This window comes from Telmatherina bonti (genome assembly GCF_933228915.1).
Source record: "Telmatherina bonti genome assembly, chromosome: 13".
In the NCBI taxonomy this organism is placed as follows: Eukaryota; Metazoa; Chordata; class Actinopteri; order Atheriniformes; family Telmatherinidae; genus Telmatherina; species Telmatherina bonti.
In genome coordinates this window covers 8,575,310-8,601,940 of record NC_136611.1, presented here as the reverse complement: position 1 = coordinate 8,601,940, position 26,631 = coordinate 8,575,310, and the positions used below count along the sequence as shown (strand labels likewise).

At 39.0% G+C, this 26,631-nt stretch overlaps 1 protein-coding gene across 1 annotated transcript in view; it reads left to right on the top strand.

Annotated features, from left to right (window-relative positions):
- srrm4 (serine/arginine repetitive matrix 4) overlaps positions 1 to 26,631 on the top strand; it is a gene marked incomplete at both ends in the record, with an annotated part of 74,619 nt that overhangs the window by 31,788 nt on the left and 16,200 nt on the right. Inside the window, one exon of the mRNA XM_079252068.1 lies at positions 15,466 to 15,600. Coding sequence (XP_079108194.1) covers positions 15,466 to 15,600 — 135 coding nt within the window. The remainder of the gene's footprint in view (positions 1 to 15,465; positions 15,601 to 26,631) is intronic.

The window sequence follows — 26,631 nt, the reverse complement described above, 5'->3', positions numbered from 1 at the left end:
TTATCCAAACAGCTTATCAAAGAACGCCTGGCTGTGAACTTGCTTCGTTGCACGCTCCTGTTATTGTACAGTGCTTCTCCATTATGAGGCAACATCAATCCACTGGGAGGAATAAAGGAAACATTCTTGTCCAATTTCCATTCTATTGACTTATTCTATTGAATTTGTAATGAGAGAACAGACCTTGATAAATGTGATCATAAGTGGAGCTTTGTGAATAATTCACATGGCTGAAGGGTTTTGCATACTAAAGTATTCACAACTTAGCATGAGGTTAAGGAAAAACAAAGAGTTGGTGAGTCAAAGCAACGGGATGTATTTTCTCCACTCTGAACTCGTTGTCTAATTACCTGTGTATGTCAAGATCTTGTCAGGAGTTTCTTTCCTCCCACTCCCCACACTAAGATGTTGATTTGCCCGTTGAGCATTGATGCTGCCTGTCGTGGCTGGCTGCAAACCTAGTATGTTTACTGGCACAAATAAAGGTGGAACCCCGGCAGCTCATTAAGGCAGGAGGAGGAGATTGAAATGTCAGAGCGTTGGGTCCCAATCTGTTTACCCATCAAGGTCTGAGCATTCAGACAGGTGCGTGGAGAAACATTTAGTTAACGCTAGAAATTATTCCCATAGAGCAACTACATGGAAATGTGATGGAGGATAATTGGAGGCTGAAGCGGGAAAAGGCAGCTCAGAGTGTCCTTCCTGCACAGAAATGCCTGCTGGTCTGTCAAAGCAGGTTTTAAATTAGCTTCAGTGTCATGGAAAAAGTTATTTACTGTTTATTTTGCACTTGCTGGGAAATATTGCCTGCTTAATTGGCTGATTAAGTTTCAGCGAGATGGCAGTTTTACTTTTTGTCTCTTCTCTCAATTAATTGGGAGAGGTGTGCTGCAAAAGTTCATATTATTTCTTTGGTTGGGAAAAAAAAAAAAAAGAAAAGTTTTCTCTCAGTTCCCAAATTCCCCATTTAAGCTGTAGCAACTGAATTGTCCAATACTAGAAACATCTGTCAGCTGCCTGTTTGCGTGGGGAAATTATACTTCACTGGCAAATGAGTCACTTTTCACTGCAAATACACACAGCCAGCTTCCCTCGTCCAAGATCTTATCTGCTTTGGTCATTATCAGCAGGAAAGGCCTCCGCCAGTCACCTGGAGGCCTCGGTAGCTTCCTCCATATGCATGCTTGGTGTCATAGTTGTGCTAATTAAGCACAGGATGCACAATGATTTTTTTTTTTTTTTTTTTTTTTGCTAGCTGCTCTCCACATGAATTAGCATATGAAGAAGCCTCTTCAGCACAGGAAGAAGTGTGACGTGAAAGTGTGGCTCGCTAACTGTTAATTAAACCTAACTATGCCCACTTCCCTCTCCCCGCCTTCACACAAAGAACCTTCTAATCACTTCCAACTCAAATTGGAAGCAAGTAATTGATGCACATGTAAGATTTATGATGCGTGAAAGGAGAGAAACACTCGAAGTTTAGATGTTAACATTTTGTGAGCGGAGCGATGAATGCCAGTTTTCTGAAACGATGCGGTGGATTTTAACCACAAATGTCAGAATGACAAAGATGACGGGGACACTGCTGACAGCCTGATGATGAAGGCAGCAAAGTGTTGGCATTCATATAAGTTTGCGGGTTAATCAGTTGTCTGGGGAGCTTCTATAAACTTTCTGTCTGAAAATCAAGCTGCGTTTTCATGGCCATCACTGGAATAAACTGGAGCTATTTGCTTGTGAGACCGAAACGGCTTCTGGAAGCAGCAGCTGCAGGGAACCGTGCCACTTTCTAGCAGCCTCAATCTGTAGTTTTTAATTCACTTGTGCTGCTGCCATAATTATTTATCTCACATGTCAATATCCAATGAGACTCTTCAGCTCAGATCACACACAGTTTGTCGTTTGGAGATATTTTCCACTTGTTAACATACATCAACATCCCTTCCTGAGACTTCTGCCTGCTGCTGCTCAGCCATAGTGAACCGCACTACAAACAGCTCTTTCACTCACAGTGGCGGGGATTTGATTTTAGCTCTGTAGAGAAGGCAAATAAGAAAGAGCTGCCAATGAAATCCAGCAGGTTTGCCCGAGTCAAGTCAATCCTTTAGGCTGTAATTCTCTGGCTTAAAACATGAATATATTTTCCTGGAGGGTTTGTCTTCCAGTTGATGTGCGCCGTTCTCATTTACATAACTCTGGAGAGGAACATCCAGTGATATTTTAATTACAATTTCAAAGAGATGTTCTTCAGTAGTAAGGCTAAAAAGACCACCAGCAGGGAGTTAAATGGTTGGATTTTACTCAAGCTCTGGTATTTTTTTTATGGAAACAGTTTTTATGGAAAGATTTCTAATTATAAATTCTTGCTTGTTCAAACTAAGATTCAGCCTTTTATTATTGTAGTTATTAGTTTGTCCTTTCATGTTAAGTCATTTAAGGCAACAATATGTTATCCGTACATCCATGATACTTATCACCAATCCTAAGGATTTATTCAAAGTCTTCAGTGGAGGAAGGAAATACTATGAAATAGTTCTAAGGTCAGATATCATGTGTCACAATCATCTTATTTCACTATTAATCATGCTTTTAAAAGTCACATTTAACTAGAAAAATGCTCTTCTTGCAGAAGAGCAGATGTGAATGCCCTTTTATGCTGAATGGTTGATATGCAATTGCATAAACATTTGGAGAAGCAGCACAACTATCCAACTTAATTTATTATGGTATTATGGTATTCAAGCCCACAAACATCTGAATATTAGCCCATTTCTTTAACCACTACACCAGCACAGCTCTCAGCTGTACCCTGGCAGAATTGATGGAATAGTTTGTAGCACTCTGTGTGCAACAGCTGACATACCATCATGGTATACAACAATTGATCCTGGATTTGATCCCTTGCCTTGTATACCAATGAGTACCTGTGTACTGGTGCACAAAATTGACCAATCGCTGAGCTGAATTCTGTTCTGTCCAATCACAGGAACAGATTTAAAAAAATTGACAAAAACGTGAATACCTTAAAAAGTTCAAATGTTACAAAGACCAAAAGTCACAGCACATATCTCCTGAATGGGCTGAAGAGTTTGATGCATGAATGGTTGCAATGAGACAAAAGGTATATGGATGCCCCATTAGCATTCACATGAATTAATTGCAAAGATCTTGCAATACTGTCGCTTTCAGTGAAGCACGATGTCCAAGACAAACAGGTAGATCAACACAAGTCACTTATAGAGTAAAAACAAAGTAAAAGTTGTTGCTTGTGTCAGTTTTTCTTTCTATGTGAAGAGGTGTTTTCAAGTGGAAAAGTATGATACAATAACAGTTATTTTACTCTGAACATACAGTTCAGGTCATGCTTGTTGGATTTCTTTGGTTATGGGTTAGGGCCAAAACAATAAGACCAACTTGTAAGCATGACATAAAAAAGTTCCTGTAAAAGAAGGAAAAACACTGAATATGTTCTACATCCTGACTTCATACACTATAGGAGAAATTGCACAGTAACAGTTAAATTATGTTTGTGTTTATCAAATGTAACACTGAAATATTAAGCAAAATTCATTCCTTATGTAATTTTATTGTAGATGACTCATAATGATAGTTAAGCTGTGTTTGACAGAGAGCTTTGCTGTTAAGTGGTGTGTACACAAAACATTTAATTTCAGATAAACAGTCTTTATTTCCACTATTTCAGCATGATCTTTCCAACAACAACTCATTCAGCTTGATGTTTTACCATGTTTTTAAATTCTTTTCAATTCAGAGCTAACATGTATTATTGCTCACAGAGCAGAGAGGATTTTGTTGGAACAGGACTTTTTGGTTATTTTGTTGTTTGATAGGTTAACATCAAAATATAGAATGAATTAAAAATGAAAAACTTGTTTTTAAGTAGTGTGTGATGATCATGACTGTAAATGTACACAGAAGATCTGTAATTGTGGCATTTCTAGTTAGAAGCTGCAGTTTTCTTCTCCATCAAACCCCATCTACTTTCATTTTGCCAGATTTCTACTTACAGAAGTAACACTCATAAAATATCCTCCATTCTTCTACTCATGCACATTTTAAGGGCCAAAATCTCCTGAAAGGTGTGTATTGTACATACTGTTTGAGTCGAGGAGCTGCCACTGTGTTATTATATGTTGACATTTGATTGTGGTTCTCATTCCCAGACTTTTCCAGCAGTTTGAAGCAGCCAGTAGTTTCAGATTGTCATGCAATATAATGATAACTTCAGGCTCCTAAATCACTGTTTCTATGCCGTCGTGCCCACTTCAGCTGTGCATACACAATTTCTATTAAGATTTCTGACATTTGCAAAGCTTTCCAATCAACATGGGTAACCTTTGCTTGGAGTTACAGTTCTTAGGTAAACACTTTAGTGGCCGGAGGCGGAGGTCCGAGTTAGTCGGCTCATTTGTTCTCTTTCAAAGTGATTGCTGCCGAGTGGCGACTGCTTTAATTTGATTGATGTGTGGTTCACCAAGCAGTGGATTTGGTTGTAATTACTCTTTGTGCTCACCACGATAAGGGAGTTAATCAAGCCATTATGTTGCTCCCATTTTATCATCAGGACACAATAATTGAATAAACCAACCTCGCTTGTCTCCAAAGTCACTGTGGCTTTCAGCGTACTCATCCGCTGGAGGGCTAAAGGGCTCGCTGTTGCTGATAGTGAGGTGAGGGTGTCGAGCATATTTCACATTCACAGACACTGTATTCACGTTGTTTGGTGTAATCAAGACCATCCATCCATTTTCTGTAACCATTTAATAGAAATCAGGGTCACATGGGGACTGGAGCCTAACCCAGTTGTTATCAGGCAAGAGGGAAGGTCCACTCTTTACAGACAACTGAGGCTTTGGCCAGTTTTAGGGTAAAATCACCCAAATGTACATGTAGTTAGACTGTTAGCGAAAGCCAGAGAACTCTGATATGTGGAGTCATGTACAAAAGGAAGACTGGTTTCATACAAGTTCAGGGTTTTGCAAAGAAATGAAATGAAAAAATGTATCTGTTCTGTTTTATTCTATTCTATTCTATCCTACAGTCATTTAGCAGACGCTTTTATCCAAAGCGACTTACATATGAGTGAGAACAACACAAGCACGAAATCAAACAGTAGAGGACATCGTAGGAAGGTGCTAGTGGACTGTCCTTCCATGAAGTACGACAGGCTTTTTTTTTTGTGTGTGTGTGTGTGTGTGTGTGTTTTATGTTTTTTTTGTTTGTTTGTTTTTTGTTTTTTGGTTTTTTTTGCTTGTTTACTCCCTTCCCACCCCATAATATCACCTATGTTAAAATACAAAGAATTAACACCATAAAGTTTGTTGCAAAGAACTGGGCTAAGTTCTCCAACTTTCCACTAAATATAGCTATGCTAAGTGTTGAAGTGCTCCATGTTCTGCAAGTTTTTATTGTATTGAGTTAACCTCAAACAAACAAAACAGACTGAAAAGAGACCAGAGGAGATGAAGTAAGAGTGGTTTGTGTCAAACATAAGTTTCTACCATTTTAGGTCAAATTTGGGGTTTATTTTGGAGGAGTTGAAGGTCTACCTGATGTTTGCAAGATGTCCAGTGGTTGATTCTGTAGCTGCACAACAAGCCCATATCATCACCCCACCAACACCATGCTTCACTGTTTGTCTCAGGTGTCTCTGCTGAAATGCTCCAAACATGATACTGTGCATGATGAGCAAACATATGAACTTATATAACAAACAAACATATAACAAACGTATCTCCACTTTGCTCTTTTCTATCCAAACGACATTGTTCCTGAAATGTTGATCATGTATCCTTTCACAAATCTAAGCTGTGACACCTGCAACCTCTCCAAATGAGCCATATTGGTTTAGTCTTTGTACTTGTACTGTCACACATTTTACTGTGTAACAACAGGATGATTCAAAGTGATTCACAGAAACATTAAAACATTAGAAAATAAGAAGCATCATTTAGAATTAAAACAAGAAAGGAAATATTAGATAAAAATGATTAAAATCATGATCTGTTCCAGCTAAAGAGAAACATGCAGATTTGGACTTAAAATAAACTTAAATAAAAGCTGAGAACAGGAGGGTCTTTACCCTGGATTTCAGCGGATCTGAGGCTTTCTGGGAGTTTGTTGCAGACATGTGGAGCATAGAAGCTGAATGCAGCTGACTGAAGCCTGTAGCCTGCAGCTCTCAGGGCTTTTGCACTGCAGTGTACAGTCTGACTTACTGGAACACCAACTCATGGAAACTCCAGGATATTTAGATCATAATTTTATAATTCCATCCCATAATTGTATTATTTTGACTTTAAAAGATTAGAGGATTAAATCAGTCTTTGATTTAAACCTCCTGCTTCATTGTGTACATTTCTAAGCCTATTACACATTTATATGTGAAAAGATAAACCGTAAGGTAAATGTGATTTACCCCATCATATTTGTAAATACTAACAAATACAAGAAAACAAGTTTCTAAGTTTTCTTCAAACTCTGCTTAAATGCTCTGCTCTGTTTCTTCCTGCTCTGTGTGAAGTCTCTTTATGGAATAAGCCCTAATTCATAGTTAAATCGTGTTATTACATGTCAGATTTGAAGAGAACCAGCAAAGACAGAAAAGTGCCTGGAGCCTCTGGTACCTCATGACTGGAACTGAACAGTCTTTAGATCTTTTCCTCACTTCAGACTGTCTGCCTCTCCATCACATGGCAGAGGAGTCAGCTGCCTGAAAGGATGTGCACCTTTCCATGCTATTTATTTTTGGAAGTGGGGGTAAGGGACGTTTCAAGGTTATTGTTTAGCCATTATCTGTGTTTTTATTGGCCAATAAGCGCACACCTTACTAGATGTGCCAGCTCAGTCAGAGGCTTTATTAGATTAATATTTCCCAAATTTCCAAATGTCATATCATAACGCTGAAGCTTGCAGACTCGCCGCTTATTGACATTTCCTCCGGTTCTGAAGGCAGTTTAACTGATGAAGTGGTTGACTCTTTTGCTCATGTGCGTAATTGATTCCCGCTGCGTAATTGCAACCCTGTTTGTGTTTCAGCTGAACGACTGCCTCAAACTCTCTCAACACTTAATCAATAATACTTGACCTTAAAGTATCCGCTTCTACTTCAGCCTGAAAGATCTGAACATGTTCTGGGTCCGGTGAGACTCGCCGTGTGAGGGATGCATTTCATTCACTCTGTTTAACTGCGGGCGTGTGTCCTGTTTAACACCGGGCTGGCAGCACTTTTTTCTTGCGGGGCTGCGGGAAGTATCGTGTGATTGGTCGGACATTGGAGGTGGGCGTGGTTAACACAGAGAAGGCATGAACCGGAGTTGCCGCTTCCGTGTTTTTGCTGTTGCCGGCAAAACGGATGTTTTGATTAAAAACAGCTTATCGAGGTGGTGAGAAAGTACCAACATTTTTACATGTGGCAATAAAACACTCGGACCCAGCCGCGTGTACAACCCGCCCTGCCGCGGACGAAGCTGCTCGTTAAATATGAAACTAGAAACTCGAAGAGCGGAAACCTCCGCCAAGCACAATGTTTAAGAGTCCTTTTAAAACATTCCTGGATCCAAACGGTGATCCGGATCACCACCAGAATTTAATCAGTTCTTCATTTTTACATTTGCAACAACTTTTGAAATATTTATAAAATCCCTCCGTAACCTTTTAAGTTATCTTAAGCAAAAAGACGCCAGAGAAAACAGCCTCCTCGTAACAACCGGGTTCATTGCACATAAAGCAGACATCTGCCCCCCGCGGTGACCCCCCCCCCCCCCCCCCCCCCCGCTGCAGACGTGCTTCTCGTGTAGTATGTATGGACCTGCCGAACAAGACGTTTTTTCTTGTTCTTGCAGCCTCGAGAACAAGAACTCAGTTCTTGCTTCTTGCTTCTCATGGAGGATGGAACAGGCTTAAGGGCGGTGATGAAGTTGTGCTTGAGTTGACGCTGAAACTTGGGAAAACAGTCTTGGTATAATTTAAAGCTAAGTGACTTGGGCCCACCCTGTTGGGGTTTTAATTGTGGTAGTAGATCATCTCTTTCCTTGGTAATTATCTCAACTATCATCACTCTTACAATAACGATGATCAATCGTTCCTGGTTGGTCTGACAGCCATAATGAAAAGTTTATTAGCCTCCCCAGACTGACTGGGGAAGTCTTAAATCACCAGTGGAGAGCATCAATTCTTCACTTTTATTGTCATGTTTTGTTTTGTGGTTTTTTCTGATTCTTACAAAGATGGAGGCCATGTAGACCTTCCTCGATCTCCATTAGCTGCTGGGACAAGCCTGACATGTTTACAAGCAAGCAGCTTAACAACAAGGCTTATTGAAAGCTCATTTAGATGACTTGGCCACCTTCCATAGAAACGTACAGAGATGTGAGGCAGTGTTGTTGTTGTTGTTGTTTTGGGGGGTGTTTTACGTGTTGTTGTTTCTGCATTAGCTGTATCGATCCTTCCAGGTATGTTCCCTAACTTGTTTGCCACAGTTTATTGTGGACTGTCTTGGAGATGGGTCTTCTTGACTCAATCGCTCAGCAGAATTGAGCTCCTGTGTGGATGGCATGGCAACCAAAATGACGCAGATGTTGACCATTATGGATTTTAGACTGCTGGGTCCCACAGTAGCCGAGGTTTCATAAACAGTTTGTTCTTGGCGAAGCAGAAAAACCTTATCATGCAGTATAACAGGCAGTAATAAAAGTTTTGAGAATTTACAGTTCGGATAAAGTAAGGCACTTTAAGGGATTTTTTATTAGCTTTTATTCCATATTTATAGGATTTTCTTAAAGAAAATTTAAAGTAATAAATAAGTTTCATAGTTTTTGACACCAAGACGGGATTATAGTTTACTCACAGTCATTTCAGAGAACTGCTAGCAAGTCCAAGTCCTTTTAAAAACTTTCAAATAAGTCACAGATTCCAGTTCTGCCTTGAAGTTAAGCTAATTTAAATTAAAAGCATGTGGACACTTGCTATCCAGTGTACACTTTGGTCTTACATTTGCAAATCAAGATTAATTGAGGTAAATAAAGCATAGAAGCTGAGGCTTCAGAGAGCCCTGATTTACGCTGAGAGAGCAGAAAGCATCTCAGACATTTACATCAGATGAGAATAGAAAATGCACATATAAGCCTCCAGTGTCTGTCAACTCAATCTTGTAACCTCTATTTCTGTCATATTGAGGTGTCTACAGGGTTAGGAGAAGGTTTGTTGGTTTGGTTGTTTTGTTTTTTTACTTGAACTTTCCAGAATGTTCACTGAGAGAAGCTGTAAAGAGGAGATTAAAACATCAAAAATAAGTGCTGGAAACATGGAAATACATCCTGCATTGGCTTATTTGCATGTTCTAATGTAAATACAGAAACTGTGTCACAGTGTTTTGGCAGATTAGTTTACTGGCTGCACACCTGCACACTGTCAGCTGGTGTTGTGAGATCGAGCCCTCTGACAGCGAGCCGTTGTTCTGCACAGCAGCTGGCAGATAACTGAGCAGCTCCTGGTGGAAATGGTTGCACTTCATCTCAATTTTATCTTGCTAATGAGGTGTGGACAATGAAACTGTACACAAAGTGAGATGATCCTCCTGTGACTGTGGCAGCTGATGATGTTTTATGAATATCAGATATGAAAGATGACTTCACAGAAAGTGCTTATGTTGTTTTGAATACATGTATGAGCCATAAACTATCACTTATGTCTCGTGTAAAGCTGCAATTTCTTACCCAGATTTGTACTCTTTCTCCTGTTTTTGCATTTGACACAACAAATTTACTGTACTGGGCAAGAAACTACCCCCAAACACACACACACACACACACACACACACACTATCCTGGCGTGAATATTCCCTCAATATTTTATTGATTTTAATGTTAATTTTTATTTTGTCTTATACCTTATATCTAATATGGTCAGCACTTTAACTGTGGAGCTTTATAAATAAAATGATGATGATGATGATGATGATGATGTGCTTCCACTGTTCTGTGCCCGTTTTCTTCACAAATATGACATTTCAGACCAGTCAGTCTTTGTTTTTGAGTCTGGTTTCCATTATTGCTTTCAACTTACAGTCTAAAGTTCGACAGTAAAAGGAGAATAAAAACATATTAATAACAGCATTTGCTTTGGTTGAGTTTTGTGCTTTTTGCAAAATGCAGATGGAAATACCTCACATGAGTTGGTTCTAACACAGGAAACATATTACTGATTATACTGATCAAACAAATGATCAGATTGTTTTGCCTCTGGACAATAAACAGGCTTTATTTCACTTATATGAGAGAATCAACATAAAAAGAATATCTGAACACATTATTCTTGCAGCTATGGCTGATGAACATAACTTTGTCTTTTAACTTCTCTTCCTAATGGCTATCTCTCTGTTTGGCATCCTCTCCAAAGCAAGTAAAGGAATCAAACATTTTCTATGAAGGGATGTTTCAAAGGTTCTCTTTAAATGAGCTTCACAGTTGGATAGAAATGGTGCTAATAATGCCCTTTGGAGTGCTTTGGGCTTTGTCACTTGGCAGGCTTTATTTTAAACCCATGAAAAGACATTGAACAGTCGAAAAAGAAAATCCAGAAGGCTTGATGTTACTTCCTAAACATGACCTGTGGTTTCATTCCCCACTCAGGAATAAGAGCTCCTGTTTGGGGCTAATCTCAGCTGAAATGTTAATGCACTAGTGAACATTTAGAGCAACAGGATTGTTGTCATAAAAGATGTTTCCCAGAGGCAACTATATGACACGCTGTGAATTTGCCTGAAACTCGCAGCTTGACTCTGGTGTTTTGGCTCCGCTCTTATTCCTTATGACTTGTGTGTTTCAGGAGAATCCCACTTTCTATTTCTTAACTCCAGCATCCAAATATATGTCTATGAAAAGCCTGTTTTGTTAGAGAAGGTTTTTGCACATGCACTGTCCTGTTTGCTGCATGTTTTATTTGCACAAGCGGTGTTCGATGGAGCTTAGCGGCCCCATGCTGAGAGGAGTTTGACTTTTCTTCTGACAAAAACCGGACAAAGAGGTGGTGACAGGATGCTCGACATCATTTGTCATCACCCTGGGAGTTGTGCTAAAGCATACATGCAGAGCGTGACATTTCTAAAAAGAGAACGAGGGCAAAAAGTCAGAAAGTAGCATGCTGCCTCCCTCTGCAGCGTCTCCGTGAAGCTGGATTTCAGTAAGGACCTGATCCCAGCCAGCTTTCTCACTTTTACCTGCTTCCTGCCAAACAAATCCAGCCGGGATTTTACAGGATTAATGTCCACACAATTCTGGCTTTTAGTCCTCTCAGTATTCACATTCATTTTAAGTTTTTTTTTTAGGTTTTATATGGACCCCATAAAAACCATCCGCTGCTTGACAGACTGAGTGACGGTGAGTTGAGAATATGAAGCATTTGTTACAGATTGTGATCAATCTGGGTTGTTTAAGTAGCAGCATCCAATCAGATCAAGGGGTGTGTGCCGTTGCAGTGGTGACGTTGTTTGATTTAAGTGTCAGGAACTGGTTAAGAAAGTAACTAAATGGGGGTAAATAAAAGAGGCAAGCTCTCTGTTATGCTGTCCCAGTAAATGTTTCCATCTTTTACTCTTCTGTCAGATTCGTCATGTACGTATCGTTCAGATCTTTGCAAGAAATACTTGTATTTCACTGGCTGGATGGTTATTATTATGTTGTCATGGGAACGCCACTAACCTGCATTTGATTTTCATTACAAATGGGCTTAATGGCAAACTATGAAAAGACAGCAGTTGTTTTTTCTTCTTGCCATTATGATGGGCTGCTTTATTGTCTAATAGCTGCAAAATGAGTGATTCTTATGATTCATCAGTCTGTTGTTTTACTGGCAGAACAAATTATATTGACTCAAATCAAAAAGGAGTTTTTAAGATGAATTGTTTCTGAAGGTTTCTGTGTTCTATTTTGGAAAGGTTCATTTAGTGTCAGATGTTGTTGAACACTTGATCAGTCCTCTGCAAATCTCCTACATTTTTATTGTCAGTTTAAGCTTTAATCACAGATAAGGTTGTGACTTTCTGGGACTTGATTATCAAAGAAATGAAGAGTTTTCCATTTTCCCTCCTATGTGAAACACAGCGATAATATTTTTATGATGTTTCTATAATAGAATATGAAACTGTCTTTATGATAAACCACTGACTTTTTAACAACCTGTCTAAGTGCACCAGGTTGTTGGACCTTTTTTCTTCTCACTCTAAACCATTTTACAAAAGAGAACTGCAGCTTAGTGGACTTTTTATACAAATAAAATCTTGACTTAAAAAAGAAGCTGCGGCATAATTTACTTCACCAAGCAGGAGCCAGAGTGTCCAAAAAAACAGTTTATATCTGGTTTCGGTCTGCAGGGTTGCTGCTGTGGTGACTGGCCTGGTCTGGGGGACTGTTGGGGTTTTGTACTGCAGCCCTGTGTCTGTGGTGTGGACCCCAGCCTGCCATGACCTGAGTGGCTCCTGTGTCAGTGACCTCTCATCCATCAGCTTCAGACAACAGCGTTAAAAACTACTGACAAAGCCAGAAATCTGGGTGTAGTCCTGGTCTCACACCTAAATCTCAGCAGTCACATTAACTGTGGATGGATCATAGACTGTACACGCTCAAAAATAGAGGTACAAGATAAGGACATTTCTGTACCTATAGGTACATTTTAAAGAAATGTTCTCTCAAAAGTACAGTACTGGTCTTTAAGAGACCAGAAGCACACCTTCAGAGTACGAAAAAGGGTTCAAAGTGACAAAGTACAAATTTGTACCATTTCGACCATAAGGGTACCTGCAGCATTGATAAATGTAATGTTAATGGCTGTAATGTTACAAACCAGAGCAGAGTTGAGTGATGACAGTAGTACTACTTAACAGTCATTTACTACACCAGACAATGAAGGTCAGATGCTGCAAACTAAGTGTATGGCTGGTCAGTATTGTGAGTTTTTGAAGATTATTTCTAGATTAAAGATAAGATAATATTGCTAAATTGCATGGACCAGGCCTAATCCTGTGAAAACATAAAAAAACATGACTTGAAAAGGTGAGGTTGAACTTGATAAGGTACAAAAATAGACCAGAACTGAAGGGTACAGAAATGTCTCTCAAAAGAGTACACCCCCAGCGACATGCATTTGTACCTTTTTAGGTACAAGCTGGTACCTCTATTTTTGAGTGTGTATATTAAAGATGGACGGAGCCACTGTGACGTCACCCATAGGTTTCTGAAGAGCTGAATTGAAGCTCGGTGGGCGGTTCCTACCATCGCCATCTTGGCAGCATCATGCGCGTCGTCTCACCTGGAAAATATAAATATGGGCAAAGAGGTGGAGCTGAGAGGGCAGCCGTGAGTGTCATGGTGGACGATTGACATCAAGCGAACTCCAAGCTTGCTGTAGCTAAAAGCTAACCGAGCTAACCCCGAGATAACAGGAGCTAACCAGCTAACGGAGGTAAGCGGGCTAAAGCTAAGTCACGTTGTTAACTGGCTAAAAACTGCGGTGGATCTAAAGACATTCTTCTGACTTGAAGCCGGAGATCGGGTACCTGTCAATCAAAAGGACACGCCCCCAAATATGCCAAATTTAGAGATTAAATTACTTTTAAACAGGCAAGTTAGAAAAAAATTCACTCCCCCCACAGTTGTCATGAAGGTAAACCTGACCTATTAAACCTAAAATGGATTTTTGAACCAGGCTGTAAACATGCTTATTTCTGCTGTGAAGTTGGTCTTTTTAACATGGGAGTCTATGGGAATTTGCTCTGTTTTGCAGCCCTTAGTGGATGAAGGGGGAACTGCAGTTTTATGCACTTCCACATAGGCTTCACTTTTAACCGCCGGAGGTTGCTGCTTGGGATGGATCCCCACCCCCCCTAAAAAATGAAAAAGACCTGCTTAATATGTGTGTATTTGTTCATTCTGGTTTGTTTTTTGCCAGTTCGTCACACTGGTGATGCCGTCGTGTTCCAGATTGGAGCTGCCTTTTCATAGCAAAACATGGCTGTCTAGAGGTGCTTCTGCAGATAAGGATTTTACACTTACTGAATTTCTAGAGCTGTCTTTGAATATTTCCACAGAGCAGCTGCAGCAGGGTTGTGTTGGAGAATTTAAACATCATTTTCAGGAAGCTTGACTCATTAAAGCTTTTGAAGTTTAGTAATTGAGGCTTTCTGAGTATCTGGCAATGATGAAACAGGATTGGCTTTTCATCCACCGTTTATAGCAGGTTGATTGTATAACGAAGCTTTCTTATAGGCCCAAACTGTTAAGAAATAATATATTTGTGGGAAGATATGCATGTAAAACATGGCTGCTTGGATTGGTAACTAATATCTTATTATTATTTATTATGCATGTCTTAAAAAATGTTTTTAAACATGAGGAAAAAAGACAAATCACACGAGGAACTTGACACAATAACATTCAGCATTTTAGGATTTTCAGTCTATTATTAATCTCATCCTGATACAGTGTCTGTTAATGAAATATTTAATCAGGTTTAATTTGATTAAAACACATTCTGCCATTTTTAACATCATCAATCACACAGGAGACATTTATCTGCACAAGCAGAAAGTTTGCCTGATAATCAGTCTGTTTAAGGGTTGCTTCCCCTTCAGCCTCTTTCATCAGACTCATCATCCTTCTGGTCGCTGTCTTTATCTCCCCAAACACCTTTCCCACTGGCGGTCATGTCGGGGCACGCAGTCTGCCGTTGTACATCATTAGATCCCTGTCAGTGGGACTTCCTCTTACACTGAGAAGCCACTGAAAACCAAGGTGAGGAAGATGGAAAGTGACGGCTCCTGCCTGCTCGTTGCAGGGGGAAGTGGAGGAGGAGATGTTGACGGACTAATCTCTGACTCTGATTATATTCTCATTACAATCAGACGGGAGCCACTCGACGAAGAAGAGAATCTCTAATTACGTTCAAATCTCTCCTGACTGCAAAAAAAAAAAGAGGGGCTTGGACTGTAAGCCCACATGGAACCACTCAGCTCATTTAATCATGAATATCTTTGTGTTTGAATCAGTAAAAACGTGACTAAACTTCTCTAACATTATTTTTTTTTCTAACATTTGTAAAAAAAGAGAGAATAAATTCATGAATTTGAACCGTTCCTGTGAGCTGCATCTGTTCAGCGGGAGATAGAAAACAACATTTACTTAAATGTCAAGGCAGCTGAAGCGTGTGAATAACTACATTTCAATTGACACATCGATTTGAAAGGTAAATGGCTCAACTCCAGTTTTCATGGAGAATAGCTGGCAAGAAGAAATGGAGAGGAATAAAACACAAACCCAGCAGACCAGAGGGAATGAGACTAACCAAGCATGAACCTCCACCCGCTGTCTGTTGTATGATGGAAGCTTTAACTGTGTGGACTAGAAAAACCTCGACCAAACGACTAAATCTGTTTTTCTGCTTCTCTTCCAGCTCGGTAACAACAACCTGCGAACCGCTCAAGACTGATGGGAGGGAAGCGGTGGACACACGGGTGGACGCTTCAGGTAGCAACGGCTGCGTCAAAGGAAGCGGACGTAAACGGCACCGCCACCGCAGGGCCAGGAGGTGAGTCAAGGCCGTACGACGCCACGCATGCCAAGCAGAGCTTTACACACAATCCAGAGAGCCTCCTGAACACAAGAACAAGTGGAGGTGAAGACATGAGAAAGCTGGGAGATGAGTTCCAGTTAAAAAATGAAGCTGTGATGAGAGCGGCACATTTCCGCTGGTGAATGGTATCAGGTTTATTTAGAGTGTGCTTTTGTAGATCCCTTCACCAACGATAAAGGCTTTTAACAATACGCCACAAGTCCTCCAGGGCCTGACCCTGTGAGTAGAAAAAAAAACATGCTAATCTTTCTTCTGGTGTGTGGATAGTAAACACTCTTATCAGGCCGGGCCCGGCGGAAAAATACAAGAGTTCTGTGAGGAGTTTTACACTGTGTCATTCAGATTTTCACTTTCACCAACACCTGGAACCAAAAGAGCTTCTTCACACGCTGAGGAATAGTTTTAGGCATCTTATTCTGAGGTGGGAAAAATCAATCCAGGCTGCTTTTTTTATTTTCTCAGAAGAAATCTAATGAATGTGAAACCTTCAAAGCTTTCGGAGTTGCACAGCAGGGAGGCAGCCGGCGGTATGTAAAACACATCTGAAGCAGCATCTGAACTGTAAGAGGATCATAGACATGAAACCCGTTGAACTTCACCCTGCGGCTGCTTGTCTTTGTTTCAGAATTTAACAATAAGACAACATGCAGGCATCTGAAAATCATTTCTCTGGCACATGTGCAGGGAAGAGATATGACAGCGTGGAGAAAGTGTTTCGTCTTCAAACTTCACCTTTTCTAACAGCTGCATCTACACCCCAGGGTTTCAGATGGCAGCTACACGTCGTTTAAAACCTAAATACTCTGAAAACAACATCTAAACAATTAGGTTCTACATTAAAGTGAAAAGTGTCAAAGAAAGTTCCAGAGTAGCTTGGAACAAATATATATACATATATACAGTCATCCTCAAATGTCTTCATCACCTTCATCAGAGAAAAGCTGAATTTACAGCAGTCAATCAGATATCTGGAGACTAAAAAAGCAACAATAACTACAAAATTGCTACATTATAATTTGGTGATATAAGACACAGTTTTTTCATTCAATTCCTTTCAAGAAAAAGAAGCAAAACAAACAAATCAGTTCTGGACAAATTAGAAGACTTTTCTGATGAACAGTGGAAATACCTGTGGACAGGTGCAGAAGTCTGACTGGGAGGAACAGAAAACACCTGACTGGAGTGGAAACATCAAAGGATTGTTTATACTCGTTATAATAATTTATAAGAGATTTAACACACATTATTTTATCACATTTATCTGCTTCTTTAAAAAAAATGAGAGAAAAATGTAATGATTTCATAAAATATTTATTTATTATTACTTTTATCAATTTCAGCTTATTGAACAGGTAGCTTTTTGTACTTTTAATGGTGGATATGAATAAATCTGAGGACAACTGTATACCACAAAGGTTTGTTGTTGTTGTTTTGTCATTTATGTTTACGTGAAACAAATAAGAGGAGTCTGTTCCAATAACTGGTCTGGTCCTCCACTTATGGTTTCGAAGGTTTAAAGTCAAACAACTTTTTAAAATAAAGATCTTTTTGAAATATGATAAAATATTGGTGGAACACCAGAAACAGCTAGCCTTTCAGAGCAGATTTCAGAGATTTTGGTCTGTTTCAGTAAGGAAAGAGGATGGATAGCTTAGATAGTGAAGTCTAGTTTTCAGTGTGAATGTATACCCTGATGTGTTTGTGACTAACTAGGTGAAGTGTTATAAAATCAAGTACCTAAATCGATTTGTTTGTTAGAAAATGTGACATTTTGTAGCTTCGAAAGGATCACATATGAAGATCAAGTTTTTATTTTGACTGTTGGAGTTAACACTCTAAAATTTGGTTAAATATTTCATGTTTACTGTGTTGAGAAGAGATCTGATTCATTTTCTCTTATTTCTGATTGATGCCATGGTTTATCACAGACAGACAGTTTTCTTATCTTCTTACTTCTTCTTATGCCACTTGATTCCTTGTGGAACAACACTCCTCCATCGCACTTGGTTCTGGCTGGTCCTGCATAGCTCCGTCCACGTGTTTTCCAGCAGCCTTCATCTCAGCTTCGATGCTTCTCCACCAAGTCTGCTTTGGGCGACTCACATTGCGCTTGCCTTGAGGATTCCAGTCAAGGGCCTGCCTGGTGATGTTGTGTGCAGGCTTCCGCAGAGTGTGGCCAATCCAGTTCCATTTTCGCTTTCTAATCTCACTCTCTATTGGAGTTTGGCTTGTTCTCTCCCACAGTTGTTCATTTGGGATCTTCTCTGGCCATCTGATGTTTAAGATGTTCCTGAGGCATCTGTTGATGAAGGTCTGGAGCTTGTGGGTGCTGGTCTTGGTCACCTTCCATGTTTCAGAGCCGTAGAGCAGGACCAATTTCACGTTGGTGTTGAAGATGCGGGTCTTGTTATGGAGTCAGAGGGCAGCTGATCTCCAGATAGGTCTCAAGGCGTTGAAGGCATGTTGAGCTTTGTTTATACGACACTGGATGTCATGGTCCGTTCCCCCGTCATTACTAACGGCGCTGCCTAGATAAACAGTTTTCTAATGGATACCATATATTGTAACTATTAAGTCATGTGATATACTACAATTAAAAATATATTTTATCTACAAGCTTATTTGTACTTTTATTTATTTCTTTTTATAGTATATAATTTGTATTTGTAAAGATTAAATGTATAGTTTGACTCTTTAGATGGTGTTAAATATGAGTGAATAGCACCAACTCTGTTTATAGTTAAAGAAAACCCACTAACAGATCTAACTATTGACTCGATATACTATACTATATATACTCTAGTGTTGAAAAAACCCAACTCTGATTGACAGTGACGTGTCTTACATTTTGACTATTGACAGACGTTTTGGTGTGGACTCATGTAGACACTTCTAAAGTGTTGAAGTCTACTTCCATTGGATCAACCCTGCTGATTTTGCTGTGTTCTACTACTGTGTACAAGATGGTCACTTAGATTTTCACCTTCAGCTTCCATAGCAGCTCAGCAGTTTATACATTTTAGTTGAAAGTGTCTCAGCTGGTCTTGACTTCTTGTGAGACCTTCGCTGTAGCGCGCTGTGGTAAACCTCAATTTTCTCCCCAGGAAATCTGTGATTTAGACCGATGAAGCCAGAACACTTCCATATATGTTGCTTTGCACAATGAAACTACATTCAACTAAAAGGAAAGTGATGAAAGCAGCTGTGGTGTGTGTGGGAGTCGTGCTTAAGCTGTTGGAAATGAACTGAAAAGAAGTCCAATTTGAGAACATTTTCATGTATTTAAAGGTTAGCAGATGCCAAAACACTACACAGCGGGGTGTAATCCTGTAAAACATAAGTTTTCACACCTGTTGCAGATTCCAACCTAAGCTAGGCCATTTTTTTAAATTCAGCTGAAGAATATGTTAAATATTAAAAGATTTAAGAAGGGTTTAGAAGACCTTGTCTGCAACTTCACATTCTGTAGCCTGCTGCGGGGACACCTAAGTAAATCTTAACATGTCTCAGCTGCAGTCCATTTAAAACCGATGAGTCCTAAAAGGACAGGACATGGGAGACATTAGTCGCTGGCTGTGTCCAAATGTCCACACTGTTCCCCAACCCTTCATTTAAGGGCTACACTGTATAGCAGACTACATAGCTACACAGCTCATTCTGTTGGCGATGTGGACAAGAAGCTAGCTATTTTCTCCTCATGGCAGATCACATGACTACCAGCTGTCACCATGGCAACCACCACATGTTGTTCCAAATCCAATCCAGACTTGTGTGAAAAAAATTGTCCTTATATTGTATTAAATTCTTTCTTTCTTGCATATTTATTAAACAAATGAAGGATATAAAATGAATGATTTTTAGGTTTGGGTTATTATTTTATTTTTTTTAACCTGCTTTGATGTTCGTGTCACTTGCCCACACCTGCCTGCAATGCATTATGGTTTATATCTACCCACCTAGTGACCCTCAATGCTGGTTACTTTTTAAGATGCATTGTGGGTAATTTTGAGTGCACTACTTTTTTTTCTCTATGTCTCATCTCTTTATGCTGCTTCCAATGGGGGGACCAAATAGCAGTGGGTCTTTTCCAGCTTCTATGTCAATGTGGTTTCCAAACTGTTTGTTGTCATGACTCAAGTTTCACATGTTGGCGTTTGCAAACCTTTGCAATCGTACTTTAATTTAAGGCTTAAAAACTGTTTGATTTCAAAGAAATAAGTGGTATTTGGAGGATGTAGTTCATTGCTGTGACAAAGGGTCTACCAGTACTTCCCACCATGATAATGCCAATTTCAGATTCTTACCATGGCCTGTGTATCAACTCTCTTGTTTATCTGTTAATGTTTTAAAAATTAATGTGCCAATTCCACATATTTATATCTGCATTAATGGGTTAATTTTGACAACCTAAATGATAATCATAAAGTTATTTAAAGGAGCAAAAAAGTGAAATGGTTCACCATTAGGTTTTACTGTTGAGCACTGCCTGTACAAGAAGTGGACACAACACAGGTGTTGTTACTTACTGTAGAGGAAGACCTAGCTCCAAGTCAAACTGAAGCCTGTTAGCTCTGGCTGTGCTCTCCACTTTGGTAACACAAGGTGTTGACTGTCTTGCAACGCTTGTCTCTTTCTATGGTTTCTTTAGTTTAAAAAGGGGAGCGCTTGAAGATTGAAGAGGGGTTGTACTTTTTACTTTAACAGTAACCGATAATGCACATAAACAGAGCTACACGCAAGCTTGTGAAGATTGTAGTGACAGACATCGTGCTCTAACACAAACCCAACGTCAATCTGGTTCTGTCCCTCACACAGTCTAAGTTCTTCACCAATGTTGTTTCTTTAGTGGTAACGTTGGATCCTGGTGGTCTTCAGTGAACGTTTTGTTCGATTCTGTTTGATTTGCTTCGCTCTGTCTGTATTTATTTTGCATTTTCTCTCCATTTATGTGGGTTCTCTCCAGGTACTCTGACTTCCTCCCACATATTGATCACTTCCTAATGCAAAGACATTTACTAAATCCTCTCTAAAGAAATGGAAGCGAGAAGATAATTGAGACTCATTATTTCCCTAAATACTTCCACTAAATTGGGTAAAATTTATTTTAAAAAGCTAGTTAAAAGCACAGTTTTATGACCAAAAATGTTCTCCTGTGGAGTCTCCAAGGCAGGATGGTAGATAAGATTCATTACAGCTCTGTTGAGTTAGTTGTCTCAGAAATTTCCAGTTAACAGCACCTTGGATTTAAGATCGACTGCTCGTAGACATATGAGTCACATAGACTGCATGACTCATGGTCCAAATGCATCACAGTTGTCCTGCTGCCAAAAATAAAAAAATAAAACTCTATGGAAGAAAGACAACAAAGCAGAATATCATTTGCTTGAGCCAAAAACATACAAAGAATGGACATTAAACCAGTTGAATGCTACATTTTGGTTTAGTTTGGGATTAATTGTGAAGGAAAATGACCTAAACAACCTCACAATCACATAAACTTCTCTAAAAAATAGTTTATTTCAGCAGAAGAATAATTTAATAGAAAATATCCAGCCTTTGTAAAGGCCATGATCCATCACACGGCCCCCAGCAGCCACTACAGGCACTGTATATGAGAAATATTAGGTTTTTGTCTATTTATTTATGTAAGTGGCTAATGAGCTACATCCATTTCCAAATACTTTGTCTCAGTTACAAAGTGCTGCCTGAGAGAAGTCTCCGCTGTTGAGAAAGACGTTCGTTCTTTGGATTGTTATCTTGCTAATTGGCTGGCAGCAGCACAATTCAGCAGAGAAATGAAGCATTAGTTATAGGATGAAACTACAAGCTTGTGACTCTGGGCTCCTTCTAGATGCTGTATGTTGGCTTTAATGAGTTTTTTTTTTTTTTTTTTTTTTTTAAAGAAAAAAGTATTGATGCCAAATTAGAAAATGAAGCACAGAAATAACCCTTCATTTCTGTTGAATCAGTTAAGACATTTCACTATGTGGGAACTTTATTAGATAGGTAGAAATTCCTGTAATTGCTGCGTTTATTTCTAAAGAAGACATCTGTAGGATGTGTTGCATGAATAGAGAAAAAAGCAACATGTTCCTCAGGAAGATGGTTGAATTCGGTTTTTATCAAATTCTCATTAATTGTTCCCATATCCCATTTTCATTCCAGATTGTTTCACTAAATCTCCATCCCCAATGTGGCTGGAAATTGACAGAGCTCTAATTTTGCCTTAGATTCCCTCCATCTCCTCAAAAGGAACTAATTCTGAAGGCAAAAAGAAATGCAAATGTGCTTCTCCGACAAGGCCAGAACGCTGGAGGTGTTAAGGAGTGACAAAGCATTCTCATTATCAGGAGAGGGTACTTGGGCTTGGTCTGTCTAATCAGCCCTAATGCAGTTCAGTTTCTAATGCTCCCAAACTGCCGACCACGCCAAGCAGAGCCATTTGTTATAGGAGGACACTCCTCTGCATCCATTGGAACAGGCACTTTACTCTCCAGAGCTCTGTGCTCGTATATATCAAGGAATGCAGTGTGTCACTGTCTGAATCAGTCCTGATCACATACCTGTCAGCATGACCTTCTGCTTGTGTAACATGGAGGTCTCCTTCTTTCTATTTGATATATAAATGGCAACATTTATCCCCCCACTGACCATCAAAGGGGATGTATTGTACACAGCTTTAAATTCAAGATGTTTTGGTGTATTCTGTCCAAAGCTGATAAACTAAAATAAAAAAAGAAAAAGAGAGGATTCTCATTTTTCCAATTTAATATTAATGAGGAAGAAATAATCGAACTGAAATAAAATTATTACATTTAAAGAGAATTAGTTTATATTCTACTCTATTGAAGTCCTAATACATTTGAACTCCTACCTGTGTTATGGCGTTTTATTTATTTATTTGTTTGTTTGTTTATTTATGTATTTTTTTTGGGGGGGTGTAAATATAATTACATAATCTGGCTGAAACTGAGATATAAATTTTGCTTTCTTTTAATAAAAATGAAGCTTGAGCTTGAATAGATTTCATGGGTCTGAAAATGATCACATTCTACTGTCACTGTCAATGGAAGGACGATCCAAATGCAGACATGGGAGGCATGTTACACAAAATTTACTCAGTAAGTAAAGGTGTTCTGCAAACATGAAATCTAAAAGTCAAAAACAGAAATCCAAGCAGAGAATGGTTGGAACCAGGGTGTATGACAGGAATCTGGCAATGTACAACAACAAACATGGCAGTGTGTCACCGGCATTGTGTCAAAACCAATAAGTAATCTACTGAATGCCTGGGCATTGTGTACAATGGTAAAACATGATGTCAGAGTAAGATTTCACACATTTCTTTGGCATTCTATACAATGTCACAAGGCAAAGTCACTGTTCCCAGTGGTGCCTGGATCTTTGTTTTCTCGTGTAAAAGCATGTGTACTTACTGTGCCAACACAGAATTGTACTGAGTTCAGAATAGGGATACATTCCCACTTTTCCTGAATAGTAATTATAATATTTTATAAAGCCAAGTTATGACGTAATGCCTTGGACAAAATTATAATACACAAGTCTTACCTTCCAAAAAAATGTCAGACATTCTACAAAATACCTTGTTTTCACAAATTACTGGTATGGAGATACCAGCTAAACAAAAGGCAATGATGTGATCAGTAAATTTATTCCAAGGGTACAGAAAAAATCCTTTTCAAAAAATGTTGTTCCTAACAAACAGGAAGTAAAATTCATGCATAACATGAACAAATATTTCAACTCCAAAACAAAAACAAGATAAGAAATAACTATGAAAAGCTATCCCTTTTTGGTAAAGCGCCATTTTTATGCAAATATAACAGAAATATAATTAGAAAATAATCAGTGTAGCTTGTTTCACGCGTCACAGTGGTTTGATTCTCCTCAAACTACACAAGCTAACTTGATAGCTTAATTTGTAGCTTGAAACTAGCACAATGTAATCTAGCTTTTCTAAAGCATACTTGAATTGTGCTTCTAAAACAAAGTGAATTTCAATTTTAACACAATTTTCAAACAAAACATCCTGCAGGGGGGGGCAGCACTACTGCATTGCTCCCGGGTGTAAAAATGAGTTTTGCAGAGTTCAGGCTAAGGGCAAAACAGTTCATTTTTTACAAACTTCCGCTAAAAAGAAGAACTGTGCTTCTGCGCTGGTTGGCAGCACTGAAGAGGAAGAACCCTCCGATTGGCCCCGAGTCTTGTTTGGATTTGTTCAACAAGCTAATATAAATTTAACTTAAAGGATTTTTTAATCTTTAAACTTTATTGTAATTACAAAAGTGCAGTTTTTATACACTAAAAATGTTTTGACAGCAGGAAACAACTTCACACATAAGACGAGCTCCTAATGTTATTTTTAGCGAACGCTAATGTTTATCTAGTAATTAGCTAGCGGTGTTAGCCGGGAGCAAAATAAATCTAGACGTTTTATTAGCTAATTGCAAATGGAAATATTGTTTGCATCTTTTCCATCATATTACTGTTTCACTGCACAGTTTATTTTATTTAAGATGAAACCACCAGCGATTACTAACATTAGCTAGCTTTTCTAACAGTTAGCCGCTGTTAACCGGACGCTCCAGTGTCTCCTCTCGGACATCCTTCAGGGACGGCATGGCCACCTCGAACACGTCCACCTCCCCGCACAGTAAACCAAACGTGAGGACGTCAGTTATGCACGATTTACCGCGCAAGACATGGTCTAAGTCAGCCTCTTGGCAGCAGATCGACTACACTGTTGTGAGCATCACAGAACAGCAGCCACACCTACACCAGGTGGTAGTACCGACCCGCTCCGCCCCATAGAGAAGCACCGGCTCCTCATCTTCCTCCTCCCTCCTCATCACTGCTTGACTCACCCCTGGCTCAAAAGCGTAGGCAATGAGATTATTATATTCACTCAGTATTTCAGTTTTGTCCTCCATTGTACCACTCTTCTTAATTGTGTTACTGCTTTAGGTAGAATGGATTCATTCAGCTCGCAGCCAAAGAACCCGCCAACCCCGTGATGTCACCGTTTACGGTACTGCAAGATGGCGGCGCTCTTGCTACAAAAGATAAAACTAAACTACGTTTTTTTTGTAAATGTTAATATTTGTCACATTTGAAATATTATCGATGAGATTATGACTGGGTCTAGTAAATAATGTTAGTTTGCTTGACTGTTTCATTTCCACTTTAAAGTTATTTTCCATTTATGGGCTAAAAACTTAAGTGAATTGGTTCTTGCTCTGACACATCATCAGAAATTCAAAAACTTATTTAAGATTCAGTGCCACATGTTTTTCAAGATTTAAAACATGACTAATAATGGTTTTTCACATCATCTGTGTCAAGTTCAATATTAAAATTAAATCTAATCATCTCAGTTAGCAACTCTATCAAGACGTTTAGCCTTGCTGCTGTTGTGGCTAAACTTACATATATCATAAGTGCTAGTTATGAAAGATAAGATGATCAGAATCAATCATTTTTGTAAATTATGACAAAGCCTCATATAGATACACGCAGAGCCAACTGTAAAGTCATTCAAAATGCTCTTTCGCACATCTTTTCTTCTGTAAAAGGCTCAGTCAGCGAGCCACTTTAAGGGTTTTCATTTCCTTTTTCCACATGAGTCATGTTCACAGAGAAGAACAAGTGGACTTCTGGACAGCAATCAGTCAGTCCAACAGATGGAATCTGACAGTTCCATCCTCTGTGTGATCATGACGTCACACCTTACACATTAAAGAGGCAAAGGTTAAGAACATCTCAGCTTAGAAGGAAAAACCATTTGCACTTTCACAGGAGTCTGAGTGCTTGTCCACATATAGCAGGGTATCTCACAAAATAAAGATATTTTCTCTGATTTGGCCTGTCATCTACACATAAACGCTGATTTATAAAAAATAAAAAAAAAGTAAAGATTTGCAAAGACTCCCTTTGCACGTCTGCATGTGGACAAATAGAACCATGGCTTCAGGTATTAAAAACGTGACTGTCTGAGACAAAAAATACCATGATGTCACGTGCGAACTTTGTTTTCAACATCATCGACGTCCTTGAAACTGTGTTGGCGTTGTCCACTATCCATTCTGTAGATAAGAGCTAACCAGGCCAACCCAGAGATAACAGGAGCTAACCAGCTTACGGAGGTAAGCGGGCTAAAGCTAAGTCACGTTGTTAACCAGCTGAAAACCGCGGTTGTTCTACTTTCTTACTTGAAGAGGGAGATCGGATGCCTGTCAGTCAAATGGACACGCACTTAAATATGCAGAATTTCAAGATTAAATTACTTTTAAATGGGGGAGTTAGAAAAAAATTCACTCCTCCCACAGTTGTCTTGAAGGTAGACCTGACCTATTAAACCTAAAATGGATTTTTGAACCAGGCTGTAAACATGTTTATTTCTGCTGTGAAGTTGGTCTTTTTAACATGAGTCTATGGGGATTTGCCTTTTATGCACTTTTGCAAAAGCTTCACTTTTAACTGCCAGAGGTCGCTGCTTGGCTTTGTGGAAGTGATGTTGTGAGATGGAAATGCTTATGAATATGCTTAACAAAGTGGTTATGCAGATGATTGTTTGAAAAACTTAAAGTCATGTGGACTCTTCTTTCTTTTTTTTCTTTTTTCTTTTTTTTTTTTTTTTAGTGGCTAGAGGAGGAAGATATTAGGTTTTACAAAAATGCTGCTACGTGTGGACATGGTCTGAAATAACCTGAATAAAACATCTTTGTTTCTTCAAGATTTAAGTTAAACTTTATCATCCCACAAAGGAATATTTATGTTGGGTTTTCACTCTGCAGTGATGGTAAATAACCGTAAAATCTGCACATACAACTGAACTTATACACATAAGAATAATAAAAGATAAAATAATTAACTGTTTTAGTTCTTTTTTAAGTATAAATGATTTGATTCTTATTTTATTTTTCAATTTGTTTTGGATAATAGCTTGTATTACAGAGTTTATGCTGC